The sequence below is a fragment of the Aythya ferina genome, assembly GCF_964211825.1.
Source record: "Aythya ferina genome assembly, chromosome: 14".
Taxonomy (NCBI): Eukaryota; Metazoa; Chordata; class Aves; order Anseriformes; family Anatidae; genus Aythya; species Aythya ferina.
The window spans coordinates 259,081-280,075 of NC_140312.1; the positions used below are offsets into that span (position 1 = coordinate 259,081).

The window sequence follows — 20,995 nt, forward strand, 5'->3', positions numbered from 1 at the left end:
GATCACAACAATCTTGTCCTCCCATCCTCAGAGATGGATTCTCTGATGCCTTCTCTTTAGTCATCATCTACACCTGTGCAAAGCTGAAGTGTAACTCTGTGTCATCACCTTTCAACATTCAGCATCCATGAGGGCATTAAAATGTCATTTATGCAGTACTTCTAGTTTCTGTATCTTTAAGGTCTATTTGAATTTCTTCTCTAAAATATGAGGACTAAAAAACTTTTCCCGATTTAATTTCTTTGCTCCAGGAGGTGGGGCTCTAAATAGAAAATTCATCAGCATGTCATGAGAAAACTCTGTGGTCTATCCACACTGAATGCTGTGAAGTTGAAATGAGTGTATTTGGCAATGTCTTTGTACACAACAGAAAACCTGTGTTGATCACAGCCTGCAGATTGGATTCTGAAATATCCAATGAACTTTAAAGGAAAAATAACAACATGCAAGCACTTTCACGAATGCAGGCTTTCAGTTCAGATCCCTAAAATTCCTGTTGTATGATTTGTTTGCCATGAATTTGGATCACTGGCGGTTAGTTGAGAAACCATCACACATCCTGGAAACTTTAGAGCCTGTTTTGTTTATTTGGAAGATCATATTTGGACATCACAGCCTGTTCTTATGTTAAATAGTCTGAATCAGCTATTGTCGGAATAAAAGCAAAGTGAACTAATTGGTGTGACAATCTACATAACATAGTTAAATGAGAAAGAGGCAAATGCAGAAACTATTTTAGTACATGGCTGCATAATAAGAAACCCCTCAGTTAACTGTTTAACAGATGCCAACAAATAATGAATACAAATGAAGACTGGGTGGACCACATTCATATCATATCATATCATATCATATCATATCATATCATATCATATCATATCATATCATATCATATCATATCATGTATCATATCATTTCTAACTAGATAAAATATCCCTGTGATTAACAATAAAGCAATCTAAGGTACCTGAGGAAATGGTTTAGATAGAACAGCTGCTATGGTAAGCCAGGTCTTCTGTAATGTTATAATTTGCATCATCATTTTCAACATGACCTCAGATTGAATATATTTTATCAAAAATAACGAAATGACTGATTTAAATTAATTGATAACTGCTGATGCTAAAGTGCAAGTTTTCTCTCATTTTCACATTATGAATTCCTCCTATCAGCACCAGGAAGGTATTATCTTCCAGTTACTGGTTGACACTTGTACTTCATTTGTTAAACTATTTGTTGTATTTTGTTGAAAACATTTATTATAAAATTTTTTTAAGCAGCTAGGGGGAAAGAATTGTTAAGCCTTACATTGCACGGGCTGTAAATAAAAGCCATCCAAATGTCCAACTTAAAATTGCATTGAATTCCCAAGTTAGCTTAGAGTAATCAATTATGAGTGATCAAATGAAGTTGAGAGAAATGGTAGAGTCAGAGCTTCTGGGCTTCTTTTTCCTCCATGTGCACTAGTTTACTGAAATTCACTAAGTTGATTTTCTTTTAAAATTGATGCAGAAATATTTTTCATTATTCATTTCTATAGTGCATGCAAAATCCTTAGATTGCAAGTGATAGATAGAAATTAATTATAATCAATACTGTATTGTTTTGCATGTATTTGTTGTAGGATTGGTTTACAAATATTGCAGTGAAGAATTAAAAAAAAAATTGTATTAATACACAATATGCAATTACTTTTTAATTATATTTTCATGAACCCAAATGCTATTTTTGTTTCTGAAGTTCTATTATTCATAGGTAAAACTTTTTTTTTTTTTTTTTTTTTTTTTTTTTTTTTTTTTTTTACCTAGTGTTTATTTGTACTTAATATTCAGGGTTCTCTGAGCTGCTATTTTCTGCCAATGTGTATTGGTGAGGAACAAAATGAGATGCAGTCATTTTTGGAGAATCATCTAAGAGTATCTGCTCTAATTTCATATGACACTTAGTAACGTCCCTTTTCCATTTTCTGTCCGTGACTGGAAATTATAGTCAGTTATAGTCACTTTCAGAAAAATGAAGAATGTTTGGGCACTTTTGCACTTGAAGAACATTTAATAATCTACATCTGAAAGGACAATTGTGTTAGTTACTATTTGGTTGCATGTAACTACATGAATGGTTACTTTAATTAAATTGGCAATGTTTTTAAGAATTAACCTGTAAGATGAGAGAATGCCAAGTGTTTTAGACTCACAACTAATAGCAAATAAGCATCCATGCAGATTCAGTGGTAAGTGTTACTAACTGAGTGGTGTTTGGCCTGTGGTTGCAAGATTCTGTGTTAGCAGATCCCTTTTGTACTGCTTCGTGTACTTTTTAGGTCACAGAATGACCTACATGTTGCCTTTTTCTTGGAATATGCAGTCAGTGTCAGTGATCTGCCTGTTAACCTGTGTTAGGTGAAGTCAGTAAAGATGTAAGCATTGTCCTTGGAAGTTGATTTGAAATGTTATACAGTAGCTTAATGCCTATTAAAATCTCTATGAAATTGCCATAAATATTTTTTCTGGTTTCAAATGCAGCCTTAATGGAAATCTGGGTGCTCAAGACAGTATCCTGAATGTCTTATAAATGAGACCTTTTTGTTTTTTCTACTTTGTCATGTCATGTATGAACCAGTATCTCATTTGGGTTTAATGGGTGCTGTTTCATGCTTACACTTTTGCCAGCTGAGAATCCCACCCATCTCCTGCTTACATAGGTGGAGAATGCCCTGACCAACATTAGCTGATGCTTCCATATTTAAAGCATCACAGTTCAGCTAAAAATCTTCATGTAAATTTCACGAGCAGCTTCTGATTAATAAGCTGTAAAGAGTAATTCTACATGTGATGCGAGTTTTGCTTTTTCCTGACTTTTATTTTATTTTATATTTGTTGAGTTCTATTCCTCTCATTATGAATAGAGCTACAGTATGCATGATGAATCATGGTATGGTGTTCTTTAATTTGTTTTGTTGGGAGGAAGCAAATAACTGTTCCTTATACCTCAGCTGATTAATGATATTGATGGAAAAGAAGATTTCTAATGTTACCTGCCTATTAAGGGCCACTGTTAAAAAGCTCATAGACTGTAGAGGTCTTGAGGGAGTCTATCTTGCAACATACAATAGAAGAGTATGATTTACAACAAATCAGAAATGAAAAAGACCAGCTGTGGTAGCAATATTTTCATAAGTGAATAATCTGAGTGTTTCTAGTGAATATTGCTTCCACGTTTTTTTTTATTATTATTATTATTATTATTCTTTTTAAAGGCATTTTGACTGTTAAAGATGAATAGGAATGGCTAATAGGATGTTCACATAGATATTCACATTTCTTCTGAAAAGCTGATCTGAAGAGACAAGGTGTAGTTCCAGTTGGCTTAGGTTTTGCATAGCTTGGAGTATAACCCATGGTAATGGGAACATTCAGATTATTTTCCCAGGCAATGTAATGAAAGGCTAAGTGGGATACAGGACATGGGAAATTAGAGAACTGTGTACATCAGGTTCTGCAGGACATTGACAGTGATATAGTGGAAGTAGAAAATACATGTTTTGAAGATATATTGAGCTGCAAGAATGTAGTGATCTGGTCAGAAGCAAGGTATTCAGAAAAGAAAAAAAATATACCACAGAGGTCCACATTGTTAAATGTTAGAAGTGAACACAGGAGGCCAGAACACTGAGTTTTCTTATGCAGTCTGACACCTTATCTAAATCTACCTTCATCGGCTGTAGCAAGAGTTGAGCTAAAAATGACAAAAACTCTCACAAGTTATCTGGTGCTTTTAATAGACAAAATACTTAAATATCTCACAATTTTTAATAGTGAAAACAAAATATCCTCCTTTGATGTTTGTAAGACAATAGATAATGAGGGCTATGACCATGGAAAAAAAATGAAGTGTTTCTACAAGACACGAATGGGACATGAACACTTCCCTCACTGTTTGTTCTTTTCTTGTTTATATGCATTTTGATTAAATAAAAGATGGTTTTGCTGGCTTATTGAAATCAAAATCAAAGGAAGGAAGGCCTCATACTGTAAGTTTCGTGATTTGCAATATTTCTCTTTCAGGCTCCATGTGTTGTCTCTGGAGTGCAATTTTACTTGTATAAAATACCTTTACAAAATGTCTTTTCAGTAAACCAAGAATGGGCCTAGAGCAACACTAAAAGTACAGAAACACTGAAATGTTTTTTTAGACCCTATCTTCCAATGATCTGGGCAAGTTGATGGAGTGCGTAATTTTCCTGATTATTTGATAATTCTGTTATTCTTCAATAGTGTGTCTGATCCGTGTCCATGTATATTTCCCTCTGTTGAGTCTGGGAAATTTTTATTTCCTTTCAGGATAAGGAAGGATTTCATATATTTACTGGTAGTATGCTTCATGGTAACTTCTAGGAAAACAATTGTTTAAAAAAGAGACAGATGGTATTTTACCCACCGAATAATACAATATTGGTTTAATAAATCTGCTCAGCTTTGCTGCGGATAACAATAATGCTTCTGCCCCCTTTTGAATGTTTCCATGGTGCTGCCAGCAAGTTGGATAGGGATTTTTGGTTCATGTTTTAGAGCAATAGCCAATGGCAATTTTAGCAGCCTAGCACCACCAGATTCATCCTGTATTCCTTGTGTGGAGCCTGAATCTGAGGGATATTTTGAGTATAGTTCTGAAGACATTTCAATATTCGTGACAATTATTGTGGTATTGATAAAAAAAAATATCTATCACACTATGATTTCTGTATAGTCAAAAGCCAAAGTGGTTAGGATTTGTTCTGAAGAGCTATTTATCACCATTTGGTAGAATAAAACACATTTAAGCTGCTAGCACATGAAATTTGTCATGTTCTGTCTATAAAAAAAATATAGAACAGAATTGTATAAAGGCATGCAAATATTTGTAGGAAGCCTGAGCTAAGTTTTTTCTTTGATCTTGGGATGCTGTATTATGATTTCATACTAAGATAATACAGATCATGCTTTTAATCGCAGTTTCCATTAATCATTTATTCCATTATGTGACATAGCATACACTGCATGGAATGCAATAATTCACACTTGAATTTTATTCTGAACCAATGTAAAGCATAGATGAAAATTGGTAAATAAGACAAAGCAAAGACTTAATTTTGGATTTATTCGAATCCCACTAGAAAATGCAAAATAATGTGCATCCTGACAATAATGCAGGAAAGCTTGTCTGGAATCTAGTATCAGAGCACTGATTGTTCCTGCAAAGCTTCACCACTGTTGAGGAGTCTGCCCTAACCCTTCTTTGCAGTTTTCATCTTTCAGTTCTTTGCCCATATCCAAAGAGATGTATTGACATTTGCCCCAAACATCAATCATTTTCTCTGCTAACACCCACAAGTGGGAATAATAATAATGCTGTCACATGAAAGTGATGATTATGATGTTTATCTAATGTCATGAAATTTATTTCATACAGTTAACAACCAAATCTTAGTGTTCTATATGTTAGTAGAACCAAAGTTAGAAGAACCAAAACCGTAATGGTTACATTACAGAATAATCTTGCCATTCCCTGCACCATTTGTATGCCAGGTTCTTATCCTTCTGAAGTGTTGGTGGAATTTCTCATCCTGTGGCAGACTGTAAGATATTACTCCTTAAAAGTAAACACTTGTGAATAACATCTTGCATTGCCTGTGCCTTCGATTTAATGGTCAGTATCCCTCCTTTGTGAAAACTACTTTATGTAGCTAAGCACAATTTATTTGGAAGCCCAGTAGCCTTAGCAACTTTCTAGAATTATGGATAGATGGGACTAGATCCTCAAATGCAATGTGTCTTTGTCACTTGAGCATCCAATATGTGAGTTATAATTGGTGAGACATCAGCTGCAGATGCATCAGATGTGGACTGGAAAACAGAAGAAGCTAAACAAGGGGGTGCGATACTAATCTGCTGCTGCTGTCTTAGTTACTACAAGGAACAGAGCTCAAGGTTTCTAGTTCTGAACTTTGAGATGTTAAAAGCAGAAACCCAGGAGTGCAGGGTATGTCTATATATTTTAAAGGTACTTAGTCCCAAATTCCACTGAGTGTTTGGGCACAAAATAGGCAGGAGTAGACATTCTTAGTGTTTTTTGTTGTTGGTGGTGGTGGTGGTGGTTTTTTTTTGGCGGGGGGAGGGGGGACAGGGAGGTAATTTCTATTGTGTGTTCGAAGTCTAGATGATCAAAGAGTCATCAGGATTAGACGATTTCTCTGTGCAAAAGGATATTGTGAGCATATGCTTGGTTTCAGTTTTACCTTTGCCAAATGCTTGCACTCTGGTCTCTGCCACTTTGAGGGAATGTATATATACATGTACTTGTTCCTCGGGGAGACACAGCATGTGTTTTGGTTCACTCAGAGTCAAGGTTATTCCTGTGTTGAGATTTAAGGGTTTTGTATGCAAACCCAAACAGGCCAACACTCTTATTCAGGAGTACACCAAATCTGGCACATGAGACACCTTGCTTTGCTGAAAGGAAGGGTTATACTTTAGAATATGTTTTAAAGGATTTTAATTGATTTTCTAAATTCTGTGGAAATTGTCATGTTATTGCTTTTCTAAAAAAACACTCATCATGCTTGCATTTGTATCAGTTTGCTAAAGATAGCCATAAAAAACTGTGCTCTTTGATCTTTGAGTAAGAACTCCTGTGTTTCACATGGAGCTCACTGCTGCAGTCTTAGATGTCTTAGTCTTGTATGTAATTCGTGCAAAAAGTAAAGTCATGGTTCAGAAGACAAAAATGGTCTGGCTAGATTCCTCTAATCTTTATTACAGCAAAACAAGATAAAGTGGTTAAGATTCCTGTTCCAAATGGGGAGAGTAAAGAAGGGAACTGTTAAAACACTGTAAGAGAATGATGGCCTCAGCTCTTTTCCTGATGAGGCCCAAAGCAGTTTCCATGATATAAATACAGGCTTGCTTGTCATATGTGCAAACTGGAGCGTATATGCCTACGGCTGTTTGATTAGTGTGCACTCGTGCCTCTTCATACTTGGCTGGACATCCCCCACAAAGAGTGTGCTGTTTCTCCTGCACTTACGCTATTATTCCAGTGAGACTAGAAAGGTATTTTGTGCAATGGGTCTCATTCAGCAGAAGCCCAAACAGAGAAAGGAGCCAATTTTGGACCTTCAGCTGTCATGACAAAGCCTTACCTAAAGACAGATTGTTTTGAAATAGCCTGACCCCAACCTGTCAAATTAATTTTCAGTATGACAGTAGTGATTTTTTGCATTTTAACACGGGAAGACAGAAGTGAAGGCTTTATACTTATTTTATTTTATTTTATTTTATTTTATTTTATTTTATTTTATTTTATTTTATTTTATTTTATTTTATTTTAATTTTTTTTTTTTAGAAAAAAATCTTCCATATAACTGTAACGGTCTGCAAACACAGAGTACTTCCCCTGGATTCACCTCTGGACCACGTCAGATATACGACTTGCTCAGTGTTGCTGTTTGGTTCTAAGCCCACTTGGTGGTCATGCTAATAAGGATATCCAGTGAAATGTGTCTGAGTCTAGTTTGCATGATATTCTAGCCATGAAGAATACAATGAGAAGGCATTCCTTCAGGCTGCTGAACTCCACCACACCCCAAATTTCAGGTATTTTTAATGGGACTGTTTTATTCTATATCCTTTTAGATAAGGGGTGTGATGTACTTTAACAAGAAAGCATATCTGAACTGACTGCCAAGGCAACTTCAGGGACAACTCAGGCAGGAAGCCTGTTACCAGATATATTCTGCCCCTACTAATCTGTTCTGGTTGGCTTCACCAATTTAGAAGTTAAAGACAGTTTGGATTTGCCATAGGTTGTCATTAGGAGCAAAATCCAGAGCAGTTTCCTCACCACTTCAGATAAAGGAATAATCACAGAATCACAGAATTTCCCAAGTTGGAAGGGACCCACAAGGATCATTGAGTCCTGGCTCCATACAGGACCAAAACCAAACCATATGTCTGAGAGCATTGTACAAACTTATTTTGTACTACATTTACTGTATGAAAAACAGTAATTGATTACTGCTTTGAATGTAATATATTTGCTATTCAGAAGTTTGATTTTAAGACCTGACCTGCTTTTCATAACCTTATTTATTTTGCCTTTGGTACGGATACAGAAATGATACTGTTTGAATCTGGAAAATTTATCTGAACTTTTGTGTGTGTTGAGTTCTGAGCAAAGTTTTCAAACCAACATGCGCAATATCAGCATCTTTTTCCATAACATTAACTACACATAACACATAACAAGGAAACAGTACAGAAAAAGTCACCCTATAATTATTTTACATTTGTTTGCACACCCTTTCACTTACAACTACTTGCAGGAGAAAGAAATATGAACTAGAGGTGGAAAATCTACCAGCAAGCTGTAACTGGAGACAGATTTCAAAAAGTAGTTTTTTTGGCTTGGAAGAATTTTCTCCTCTTCCCATCTTCAAATACTCAGAACCCAATGAAGTTCATTCCTTTCAGTGATAGTTAATCGAACAGTTAATATGAACTCTAAGACAAGCACACTTGTTCAGACTATTAATACCACAAATATTAGAATGTAACAATCACTTTGAGATGAAGTACTGGATCAGAAACACTGCTCTTATGCTCAGAACAGCTTCAGAGTCCCATGTTTTCTGGGATCAGGAGTAGGAATTTTTCCTCTCTACTTTTGCTAGCATATGACCAAACCCACACAGAAAGTTAGCCTAGAATGCAATGGGAAAGGAAAGGAAAGGAAAGGAAAGGAAAGGAAAGGAAAGGAAAGGAAAGGAAAGGAAAGGAAAGGAAAGGAAAGGAAAGGAAAGGAAAGGAAAGGAAAGGAAAGGAAAGGAAAGGAAAGGAAAGGAAAGGAAAGGAAAGGAAAGGAAACAACCACAAAACCAACCAACCAACCAACCAAAAAAAAAAAACTGGACAAAGGGAAATTAAAAAAAAAAAGGGGGGGGGGGGGGAGGGGAGGAAATTAAAAAAGGAAAGCATGGAAGAAAAAAGAAAAGTAATAGCAATAAGTGAAATTTGTAGGAAGGGATGAAAACAGAAGATTAAAGAGACTAGGTAAGAAGCTTTCAGTGCAATTGCTCATCAAGTTGCACTTGTCTTTTTAAATATAATGTTAAAGATTACAGAGTGCTTTCCTTGAAGCATTTACTGGAGAACAAGTCTTATGAGGAGTGGCTGAGGGAGCTGGGTTTGTTCAGCCTGGAAAATCGCTCTTTATAAGTACATTAAAGGAGGCTGTAGCAAGGTGGGGGTTGGTCTATTCTCCCATGTGCCTGGTGACAGACAAGGGGGAACGGGCTAAAGTTGCGCCAGGGGTGTTTTAGGTTGGATATTAGGAAGAACTTCTTCACTGAGAGGGTTGTGAGGCATTGGAATGGGCTGCCCGGGGAAGTGGTGGAGTCACCATCTTTAAATGTCTTTAAAAGACATTTAGATATTGAACTTAGCGATATGGTTTAGTGGAGGACTTGTCAGTGTTAGGTCAGAGGTTGGACTCGATGATCTTGAGGTCTCTTCCAACCTAGACAATTCTGTGATTCTGTGACTTTTTAAGGCATGTTCTGTTATGGGACAAAGTACAGTGTTATCTGTGCACTTGCTTTGAACCTCTGGGAGTGTGAATATGAATACACTTCTACTATGTGCTTATATCATGCAGCTAAGCCTGAGTTGATCTCAAAAACAACAACAACGAGATTCAAACAACGTACTTTTTCCATACAGGAGCAAATTTAAGTAAGTTCAAGTATTCAAGTATAGCCATGATTTCTTGCTGATAAATTCTTCACAGCCTGTAGCAATGTGTTGCTTCTTCACATAAACAGTGTGGCACATTCTTTAGGGAATTCATTTAGACTTTCATTGAAGGTACATCTCAAAGAAAATTTGCGGTACTTTTACTCAAGAATTTAGTAGATGGATTTTCTAGGGAAAGGAGCAAAATGGAATCTCTCATGGTGGGTTCCAGTCTGAATTTAGTATGCTTTAGGAATGGACTTAATCCTGTTATCTTGGATTGAAATCTGTCCCCCTTTTTTTTTTTTTTTTTAATTTTATTTTATTTTATTTTATTTTATTTTATTTTATTTTATTTTATTTTATTTTATTTTATTTTATTTTATTTTATTTTATTTTATTTTTTTTAAGCAATCTTGATTAACTAGGTATTTTAATGGCTCTGAGGGCTCCAATAATTCCTACGCATTCTACTAGCAAGTGCTGAAGAGGGCAAAGCTGATAGGAGATGCTCCTGCTGCTATTGTACTTGGCAGCCATTCATCATAAGCAATTCTGATGGTCTTTTTGCCTACAGACATCTGACAGATGCTTCTTGCAATCTCTAAATAGCTGCATGGCCAAATATGCCACCAGAATTTGAAACAGTTAATAGGGTAACATTATTCTCACAGTCTGGGAATGTTATGATGGTTATGATGTTTTTAATTTCCTTGACAGATATGCCTTATGATATCAGCACTATGCACTGTGTACTTCATAGGGAGATCTATGTACCAAAGGGTTCATTCCACTAAAGTCAAAGGAGTTTGTTTACCTAAAGACTGAGGCTGTTTCTTCTCGGTCTTAAAATCTAGGGTTTGATCATGTGTGCTGCTGAAAATCAGTACATCTGCCTGGCTTCCTTCACTATTTTGGAATTGCAAGTACTCAGTGTAGTAAGGACATGGCAGCAGGTGAAATGAGCCTCCTCACTTGCCTAGATTTCCACAGCAGACTGCTGGGACAGTGTTCTTCATTAATATAATTAGCACCCTGTGGGGGACATGGTATCCCAGGGATTTATAAGAAAGGTTATTACCTCATTGTAGTCTGCAAGGGTCTGCATGCAAGCTTTGGTAAAGCAGATATTTGGAAATACTAATAATACTAACGATTTGGCATAAATATCAAGCTTTGTGCATTAAAAGCAATATGATCCAATATGAAGAAACTCACTATGCCCTTCCATCTCAACGGGTAGGTAGCCTTGGTAGGTTTGAAAAGATACAGCTTCCCAAAGAGTAACTATATCCCTTTTAATTATGCTGGATGCTGAGGAGGTCATTTTAAGATGGCAATATCTTTCCTTTTTGCCCTGGCTTTGGCTAGGATAGAGTTCATTTTCCTCCTAGTAGCTGGTATGGTGTTGTGTTTTGGATTTAGAATGAAAATAATGTTGATAACGTGCTGATGTTTTAATTTTTGCAGAGTAGTGCTTACACTAAGCCAAGGACTTTTCAGTTTCTCATACTGCCCTGCCAGTGAGGAGGCTGGTGATGCACAAAGAGCAGGGAGAAGACAGACCCAGGACAGCTGACCTAAACTGGCCAAAGGGATATTACATGCTATATGACATCATGCTGAACAATTAATATGGGATGGCTGGCCAGGCTGGGGGGACCGCTGCTCAGGGAGGGGCTGGGCATTGGTCAGCAGGTGGTGAGCAATTGCATTGTGCATCACTTGTTTTGCACACATTATTATTATTATTATTAATTTTCTGTCCTATTAAGCTGTCTTTATCTCAGTCCACAACCTTTTACTTTTTTTTTGATTCTCTCCCCCATCCCACCGAGGGGGAGGATGAAAGAATGGCTGTGTGGTGCTTAGCTGTCTGCTGGGTTAAGCCATACTTTCCACTCCCCCTTCAGAGGCATGAGATAAATCACACTCATAATGAACTCTTAATCATACCTATTCCATGTGCTTATGAATTTACTCATTCACACAGAAATCAATATTGCCTAAAGGAATATGTCTGGCCTTGCAAATGAGGCTGTCAATGAAAACAGACACCTTGCTGATGAAAAATATATTTCCCTCCTACAGTGAAAAACTGCCCTTCATCAAGTACAAGTCCACATTTATTTTGTGGGTAGACAGAATATCTCTTTATCCAACGCTGTCAGTCTGTGCTAATAACTAATACGAAAAATATTAAAAAAAAAAAAAAAAAAAGTACATGGGACATGCAGGACAGAGGGACACTCATATTCCAGTGATATGGGAAAAACAAAAACAAAAACAAAACGCCACAAACAACCCATCTTAGCTTTCCTATCTGCATATCTTGCTGATGTGCCTGGATTTATGCTTACCATATCGTTTTGACTTAGGACAGAATTTTCCCAAAAATTTAGTTGACAGGAACTGTTGGTTATTTTTTTTGCATTCCCTTAAAAATGGCAAAGGTGACAAATTCTGGTCTGATACAGGCTTTTGCATATCATTAGTTTTCTGCTTCTACAGAGACCCAGAATGCTAATGAGGACTTCAGCGCTTCTCTCTTCTTGTAGTAGATTGTAGGAATGTTGTATGAAAGTCAGTTTGGCACAGGATCTTGGGAGAGTTCAAGGGTTGGGAAGGATAACAGGAAGAGATTGTAGATAGATTCTTCAGACTAAAATGTCTGCTTTGTGGTTATCCCGGACTGTAAGGCTTGGGTTAAATGACCTGTCCTCTCCAATCCTGTAGTCTCAACATCATTAATCCTTATGGTAAACAAACGTGTATCTTCTTCGCATGGTGCCCCTTTATGAGAAGAAGAAAAGGGCATGTATGAAATTTCCACCACTATGTCAGACTTGCATAAAGAAGCCTGGTTGTGCTGGAATCTCCCTTGCAGGTTTTCAGACAAAGATTGCAGTGTTTGGAGAAGTGAGCTATCTTGTGTTCCATAACCATGTGAGCTGTCATGTTGCAGTGTCCACTGATAAATAATAGTATGTTTTATTTCTCACAGAGCTTGCAAAGCTGTTGAGGACAGAACCTTAAGGATTGCCACCCAGTAGGCGTTAAAGTAACTGGTACTGAAAGGAACAGAAAAAGATGGCAGTTCACATTTGAAAGAAGTAAACACATGGACTCTCACTGATAAGAAATCATGTCAAAAAAAGGACGTAGCAAGGGCGAAAAGCCTGAGGCACTGATTCTTGCCCTACAAGCTGCCAATGAGGAACTCAGGACCAAGCTAACAGACATTCAAATTGAGCTGCACCAGGAGAAATCTAAGGTGAGTGAGGGTTTGGTTTTAAATAAAAGTGTCTGCACTGAAGGAAAGAAACACATGAAAACAAACAGCATCACAGAAATCAACAGATGCAACTCTTCTCTAGAACAGTGGTATGATGCGCTGCTGCTTCAGTGGAAAAGACCTCAGTGAAATACCAAGGTACAAGTTTAATAAGACTTTGGCCCTCAAATGGAACGGTATACTTTTTGTAACATCTTTGGCCATATTCCAATTAGTGTTTTTCATACTATCCACTCAGATTGTCTCTAACTATATTATTATTTTTTTTAAATTTCCAGCATCTAGAAATTGTGTACTGTTGCTGTTTTTGAATAAGTGAATTTTTTAATATATTTCAGCAAGATATGTCTTTATTTCAAAGTTGAATGAAGTAGTTCTTAAATGTATAGCATGAAATTCCATGTGGATCCTTGTAATCTATCTGCAGTGCAGCTGAACTGTATTTTGTACATTAAGGTATGTATATATTATTTCAAGCTTGTTCAGGTACCAATGGTCTGTCAGCATATCAGTCTGATATCCAAAGTTAGTCAAAAGCCAGCTGAGTATCACATGTAGAGGGTATAGCCATGGCCCTGTCTATACATACCTGTGAAGGTTTGAGGTTCCTCACATAAACTTTAGAAGTCTTTGGTACCACCTCTGGGCTGTGGGCTGCAGCCTCAGCTCTTCCCTATATCATCTGCTGATGTCTTGACTCATTTCCTGCATCATCTGTACTAGGGCAGCCCTTGAAAGACACTATGATCTTGTTACACTATTTCAGCCTTTGTAGCCTGTAAAAAAGTAAATGGGCCAGTTGTTATCCAAGGATAAAATACTAGCTGTTATTTTACACCTATTCTGCATAAACCCCACACACCTTCTGCTAAAATCCTTGCAGGCAGCATCAGTTTTCCCACAGGTGATCCTCATACGGCCTTGCAAAACAGTGCCAATTTTGCTCTCCAAAGTGCTGCTCCCTCATCATTTAGGGATGCTTCTAGTAGCACTCACAGTGCATCTGTGTTTTATACGCAGAGTGCATCTTTTGTGCAATAAACCCTTGTACGGTAAATGCTAAAGTTGCATGAACAAGAGTGAGATTAAGGCAATCTTCAATATGTCTTTTACAAGCAGTGAAGATAAGGAAGCGGATACCATAATTCTTTCAAACTCATTCTGCATAATTTTCTTTCATATGGTAAATGACAGACTTGGAAAGCAAAAATACTTCTTTTGGGTATTCCCTACAAGCTCTGTCATTCATATGTTGCGCGTAGGCAAGACTTGGTTATTCTCTTAAGGAGCCATAGGAGGCCAATAAGAAAACTGATAGCCAAGGGAGATTCTGTAGTGCTTTCCAGTATATTCTAATTCTTGCTGTTTGTTTTTTTGTTTGTTTGTTTTTTTTAGCATTGCAGCTATGGAAGGGTCTAAATAATGAGAGCAACAAATGTAGTAAAGCCTTCAAAACTGGAAAAAAATATGTTATCTGAAATATATTTAAATGTGCTTCAGAGTAACAATGGAAAGGACTTGAGCAGAACATGAACAAAATAATGAAATAGTTTGTGCTTCAGTATCTCTCAGGAGGTCTATCCGTAGGTCCATCTCATCTGTTCCTGTGACCAGATGAGACTGAGTGCTCCAGATATCAAAGGAATTATCATCATGGAGGAGCGAGGGGCTAAATACAGGCTAAAATTGGCCTGTGTTTTGTGGTAGGAGGATGGAGGAGCATCTAGGGTCTGCAGCAGGGTCTTCTTCAATTTGATAAGGCTGTGTGCCTGGGTGGGCTTGTTTTGATAACAGCATCTTGGTAGCAGGTGACTTTCATTTTGTCTCAACTTAGGTTGCTAAACTAGAAAGAGAGAAGACTCAAGAAACTAAACGTATCCGTGAAGTGGAGCAGCGCAAGCAGACTGTGCAGATCACGGAGCTAAAAGCCAAACTTCATGAGGAAAAAATGAAGGAGCTGCAGGCTGTGAGGGAGAACCTCATTAAACAGCACGAGCAGGAGATGACACGGATGGTAAAAGTCCGAGACAGTGAAATCCAGCGCCTCAAGTCAGCATTGTGTGCGCTGCGGGATGGGAGCAGTGATAAAGTAAGGACAGCGTTGACTATTGAGGCACGTGAAGAGGCCAGAAAACAGTTTGACTCTGAGCGCCTTAAGCTTCTGCAGGAAATTACTGAACTGAAGTCTGCAAAAAAGCAGGTAGATGAGGCCCTTAACAATATGATCCAAGCTGACAAGATCAAGGCGGGTGATCTTCGGAGTGAACATCAGTCCCACCAGGAAGCCATTTCTAAGATCAAATGGGAGAGTGAGAGGGATATTCGCCGCTTGGTTAGTAGCCCCTCCTTGCACCAAAACATTTCATGTGTTGTTTTATGCTGTCGTGAGTTTGCTTCCTGTACCTCTCAGGTTTTTGTTAATCACAGAACTCTGCAAAGCACCTCTGTTTGCAAAAGTAATAAAAATGTTGCATCTCAGCATCAGATAGATCACGGTGAATCCACTAGAGTGACCACTAGGAGGGCAAATAACTCCATAGAGTAAGAGTGATTGGTCCAGTCCATAAGGAATTGATTTGCTGAAATGCTAATACATCTGCCATGCAAAGTATTAGAAAAAGAAGATGTTTGCATTTGCACTGACAGCTTATTAGTTTCTTTAACCATTATGATGATATCTTAAACACCTTAAACACAGAGCATGACAGAATAAGAGAGATCTTTTGCTTTGATATTCGTATAGCCTTCAGTAATTATTGGAGAGAATGAGCAAAATGAGACCCAAAATTGGCAATGGTGCAAGTGTCCGTGTTTCCCTATCATACGCGATCTGAGCCTGCTTACGACAGCCTGCTTCCCTGAGCCTGCTGCCCAGGGAAGTGGTGGAGTCACCATCCCTGGAAGTCTTCAAAAGACGTTTAGATGTAGAGCTTAGGGATATGGTTTAGTGGAGGGCTGTTAGCGTTAGGTTGGAGGTTGGACTCGATGACCTTGAGGTCTCTTCCAACCTAGGAAATTCTGTGATTCTGTGATTCTGTGACATTGGAAAGTGTAGCTTGAAAACTGAAATTCAAGATTTGACAGTTAAGTAAAATAAATGGTGATTTAAACAGTGTGAAGAGTGGTATTTTTGAGCTTAAAGCATTGTAGTTGAACCCTGGTAGGTGGCTAAGCACTCCGCTGCCACCACTTACCTCCCTTCATCCTCCTCCCCTACAATGGGAGGAGGAAGATAATTGGATGGTAAAAAGTTAGAAAAATCATGGGTTGAGGTAAAGTCAGTTTAATAGGTTTAAAACGCAAAACAAACAAATAATAATAAATGTGCTGATCTTAATAGAAGCTTTAATTTAATTTATTTTTTTTAATTTTTTAAAATTTTTAATTTTTTTTTCCCAGTCATCATTTGCACTCAGATGAAGATTAAGAACATTGTCGATCAGCTGTAAGAAATAGGGGGTTTGCACAGAATTTGTAAGAAACCGTCTGTACCCTCTACCATCTCAGCTGTTGTAGCTGAATTTATTTAAGCTATTTTAGCAGGAGCTATTCTAAACTATTTTGTTTTTGTTGGGGTATAGACTTAGTTTTCAGTATTATAAATAACTGACCAAGATGCAAGGTGAAAGCCTGAACTGTTCATCCGGTTTTTGAAGCTTTGTATCTTATTACCCTGTGTCTGTTGCCGTTACAAGAGCTGAGACATTTTGCATATTTCGTCATGCTTGGTTCCAAGGCTTCACTCTGTGAAAGGCTGCCGAATCTGTTACTGTATATGATAGCATACAGTTGTGTCCAAAACTTCAAAGAGTATTGTTTTCAAGCTTGTGTGATATGATGTAGCAGATTTAAGTGGTGAGTGCTGGTGTTAAGTAAATCATATAGTCCTAGATTGGACAAGGATGAAATGCTTTTGCATTTATGCACTAACATTGTTGCTCTGTTTTTCTCATCAGATGGACGAGATCAAGGCTAAAGACAGGATCATATTTTCCTTGGAGAAAGAACTGGAGACACAGACAGGCTATGTGCAGAAGCTGCAGCTACAGAAGGAAGCTCTGGATGAACAGCTCTTCTTGGTGAAGGAGGCAGAGTGTAACATGAGCAGTCCCAAGAGAGAGATACCAGGAAGGGCTGGAGATGGTTCAGAGCATTGCAGCAGCCCTGTACGCAGGTTTTACTGGATGCTGCAAAACAGAAACGTAGCTGGTTTCTTTTGCTTAAAAAAAATTCTTGGTCCCTGGGAAAACATTCCCACTCTTATTCACTACAGAGAAGTTATAACTGTAGCTTCTTCTAAGAAAAGGCCAGTTGGACAAAGCTTTGTAATTCTGTTTCTTCATTTGCTGTATTTACAAAAATAAGACATCTTAAATAGTAAGTGCTATTCTGAAAGAATCATAACTATCTGGGTAGTCTGCATCCCCAATAACAAACATAAAATTGGGAAGACAGGTAGGGAGAAGGCGGGGGGGAATCTAGGAATCTCAGGAGTACCTCCTCTTTCTCTGTCTTGCCCTCTACACATGTAGCTGTTGCTTTCATTTACAAGGCATGCAACTTCCTTAGTTGAGTGACTAAACATGGCATTTACACAAAAAAATATGTATATACACATATTTACACATATGCAAAGAAAGAATAAGAAGGTAAAGGCAACTGACAGTGAAAGGGATGTCCTTACTTTTTCATGGCTCAGCAAGTAGAAGAATGTGTAGGAGAAGGCAAGAAAAGCTTTTAGCTTTTAGCTTTTTGCTTTTTTCCCCTATCAGAAAGCATATGAACATCAGTTTTGTGTTTTTTGTTTTTTCTTTTAATTTTGTTAACAACTGGAAATTCTCAATCTTAAAATTTTCCCCAAACTAGATGATTTCTTACAAACAAACGAGCAAACAACAACAAACAACACATTTTTGCCATAATAGTAAGTATCATTAAAAAAAAAAATCACTTGATGATGATGACAGCTTAAATTGACTAGTATGTGGTTTTGGGAGATTATTTTCCGAAATGTATTTTGGAAAGAATTAGTAACGGTATTATGTTGTTACCAATAAACAGGACTTGCGCAGAAACCAGAAGAGGATAGCAGAGTTGAATGCCACAATTCGGAAGCTGGAAGACAGGAACACGTTGCTCGTTGATGAACGAAATGAATTGGTGTGTGAGCTTTGCACTATCAGACAGAGGGGGCCAGGAGCCATAAGGAAGGCAAAGAGAGGAGTCTCCAAGCATGACATTCAGTGATAAATATGCCTTTTTGATCCATCAGGCTTGTCACTAAGGAGACTGAGGATGGTTTTTTACTCTAGAATTAAACAATAATTTCAGTGAAGTTATACAGGGACAAAAATCACAACAGAAGCTGAGGCAAAGAGTGTCATATCTTTCTATATGATTGATTGTGTTCCTTCCTTGACCTTTTCAGGTGTTTTGGGGCCTGCAACAGTGCATGATGAGACTTATCTTGTAAATCAAATAACATCTGTAGTCCGGTATATGAGAACAGCTAAGAATCAGATCTAGGGAGAACAAACAACAGTGAATTGATCCCTTTATCTGATTTACTGTTAGGCAGTGATATCTGTGTGTTGAGGTCAGCACCCAGGCTTTTTGACTACGGCATGTTTCTGCTTCTGGAAAAGGGTGTTGACATTCAACTCATAGTATTTTTTATAATTCCTGAGCTAGGAGTCTTAATGCACTCCTTTCATATCAGTGTGGCTGGCTTGGATATCCTCAATGTTAATTTAGTTTAATATTTGCAAAATAATACAAAGTTTGTAGTAACATTACAAATGTGTTCACATGCCTCTCTTCAGTTACGAAAAGCAGCTCTCAAACTCCAAATTTCTGCAATACTGAGTAGTTTGTAGTCTGATGAGTCAGCTTGACTAGCTGTTGCATGTCATTAAATACTTAGCCTGTTTTTCCACAAGAAAAAAATCCTCAAAAAAGGCTTCAAATTTGTATCTTGCACAATGTGACAACAATGAATACATTTTGTTAAATGTGATCCGGTACTGCTAGAAATACCATGCACCTTAAGATACATTTAGACCAGTAACAGCTAACTTTGTACTTAGGGTAGGACAGATAGTTGTTTTGCCAACAATTGTGCTGATTGAAGACCACTTATGGCAGCTCCTCCTTTTCCTGTTAGCAGAAGGGATCTTCAGGTGCTTGTTAGCCCACTTTGGGCAAAATTTAATGGATTAGTCTGAATACCCTAGTAAAATGATGTGATGATGTAAACAAATGTGGTTAACAGTCCTTAATAGTTACAATAAATTCTCCTAGTCCTTTCCCCAGCAGAAATGTAAGGGGCAGGAACCTCCCAGTTATGAACAGTAACTCAGAGCTGGCACAGTGCCTTCATTAGGTAGATCATCTAGGCACAAAGAGGATGTCTTTCCACAGCCACACATAATTTTCTTTGTCCTCCCTAAAAAAAATAAATGTCATGTATTAACACTCAGTTTTACCAGATGGAACTAGTTTTGCAAAGAAAAAGAATTTGGTTAAAACTCTAGCTGTGCCAATACTGGAACCTACAAATATGCCCTAAAATAACTTTTAATCCATTGGGATTTGTTGTTTAAATGATACATGATTTGTTGATTAAAGCAACATTCATTGTGCCTGTGCACAAGTATTTTACTGTGTTACATTAAGAAACAGGTTTACATATATGTTGTTGCTGTGATCCAGACTGAGTAGGTACCTATGCAACTCTGTCTTTCAAAGAAAATCAATGGGTTTCCTGAAGATTAAAAAGAGGTTTTGGCTTTGTTCAGGGCTTTTGTAGCAGCTTTGCAGTTGCCTGGTGGTTTGTAGGATGGCTTCGTTCCTATGTATGAGTTTTCACGTAGGTAAAGCCATCTTTCAGAAATAGATGTGCAGAATTATGCTTTGAGATTTATAGATAAAGTAAGTTTATAGAAGCTGTAAGCATTACTAGGATTGCTTTGCCAGTTCCATTTGATCATTTTGTTTGGCATTTTATTGGGACAGTAGTCCAACAGGGAAGATTAACAAAAATATTTCTAACAAATGAAAGAGAAAAAAAAATATTTTATTTGGATTGCTTACAATTATTAATTGCTATTATCAATTCAGTTGAAGCGTGTCCGAGAAGCTGAAAAACAATGTAAACCTCTCCTGGAAAAGAACAAGTGCCTCACGAAGAGAAATGATGAACTGATGCAATCTTTGCAGCGCATGGAAGATAAACTCAAAGCAGTTACTAAAGAAAACATAGAAATGGTCAGTATTGAAGAGCAAAATGAACATTACTGCATTACACATGTCTGTTTTGGTGTGTATGTCTGCACAGTACATGCATGTACAAAGTGTGTCTGTGTAATGCTATTGATAAAATATATCAATATTTAGGTTTGTACATAATAGACTTACATAACATTGTGGGTTATGCATACATGTGTAATATTTTTAAGTGAATTCATAAAATCAGTCTTTAATACTATCTTTAATACTAAGGTGTATCAGTGAGTCAGATTCTACTCTGCCATTTTGCATTTTTGCATTTTTTTATAACCCACAAGTGCAACCAAACCACAGCACAATCAAAAAGGAAGCTGTTAAGAACTATGTTTTCAGCCAGCCTGATTTCCTTTTTAGAATGCTTAGAATGTCCATGTTCTGTACAAAGAACATTGTAGAGCTGATGATGGCAAAGTGAAGTTCTGGTCTGCCCCTGAGCAAATATAATATTCCCATAAAACACATGCATTGTACATGTATATGGGAGAGGAAAAATGGTGTTGTGATGGCTAGGGTTATGTATTTCATATATCAGGGCTATATGAAGTGGGAATAAAGCGGTTATGTCTGTAGTTCCTTCAAATGGAATCATCCTTAGTGTCAGTTAGAATATGATTCCTGCACATGCATCGATGTTGCGTTGGTGTTA

The 20,995-nt window shown here is 37.4% G+C and overlaps 1 protein-coding gene across 5 annotated transcripts in view; it reads left to right on the forward strand.

The window, feature by feature from the left end:
• JAKMIP2 (janus kinase and microtubule interacting protein 2) overlaps positions 1-20,995 on the forward strand; it is a 49,462-nt gene that overhangs the window by 4,391 nt on the left and 24,076 nt on the right. For 4 of the 5 annotated variants that reach the window (XM_084535515.1, XM_084535514.1, XM_084535518.1 and 1 more), the window contains exons 2-6: positions 12,772-13,041; positions 14,897-15,394; positions 17,019-17,228; positions 18,124-18,222; positions 20,182-20,328. In XM_084535515.1, coding sequence (XP_084391641.1) covers positions 12,913-13,041; positions 14,897-15,394; positions 17,019-17,228; positions 18,124-18,222; positions 20,182-20,328 — 1,083 coding nt within the window. In that variant the 5' untranslated portion in view covers positions 12,772-12,912. Of the gene's footprint in view, positions 1-7,461; positions 7,632-12,771; positions 13,042-14,896; positions 15,395-17,018; positions 17,229-18,123; positions 18,223-20,181; positions 20,329-20,995 lie in introns of those variants that run through there. The other variant, XM_084535516.1, reaches the window with a different exon arrangement.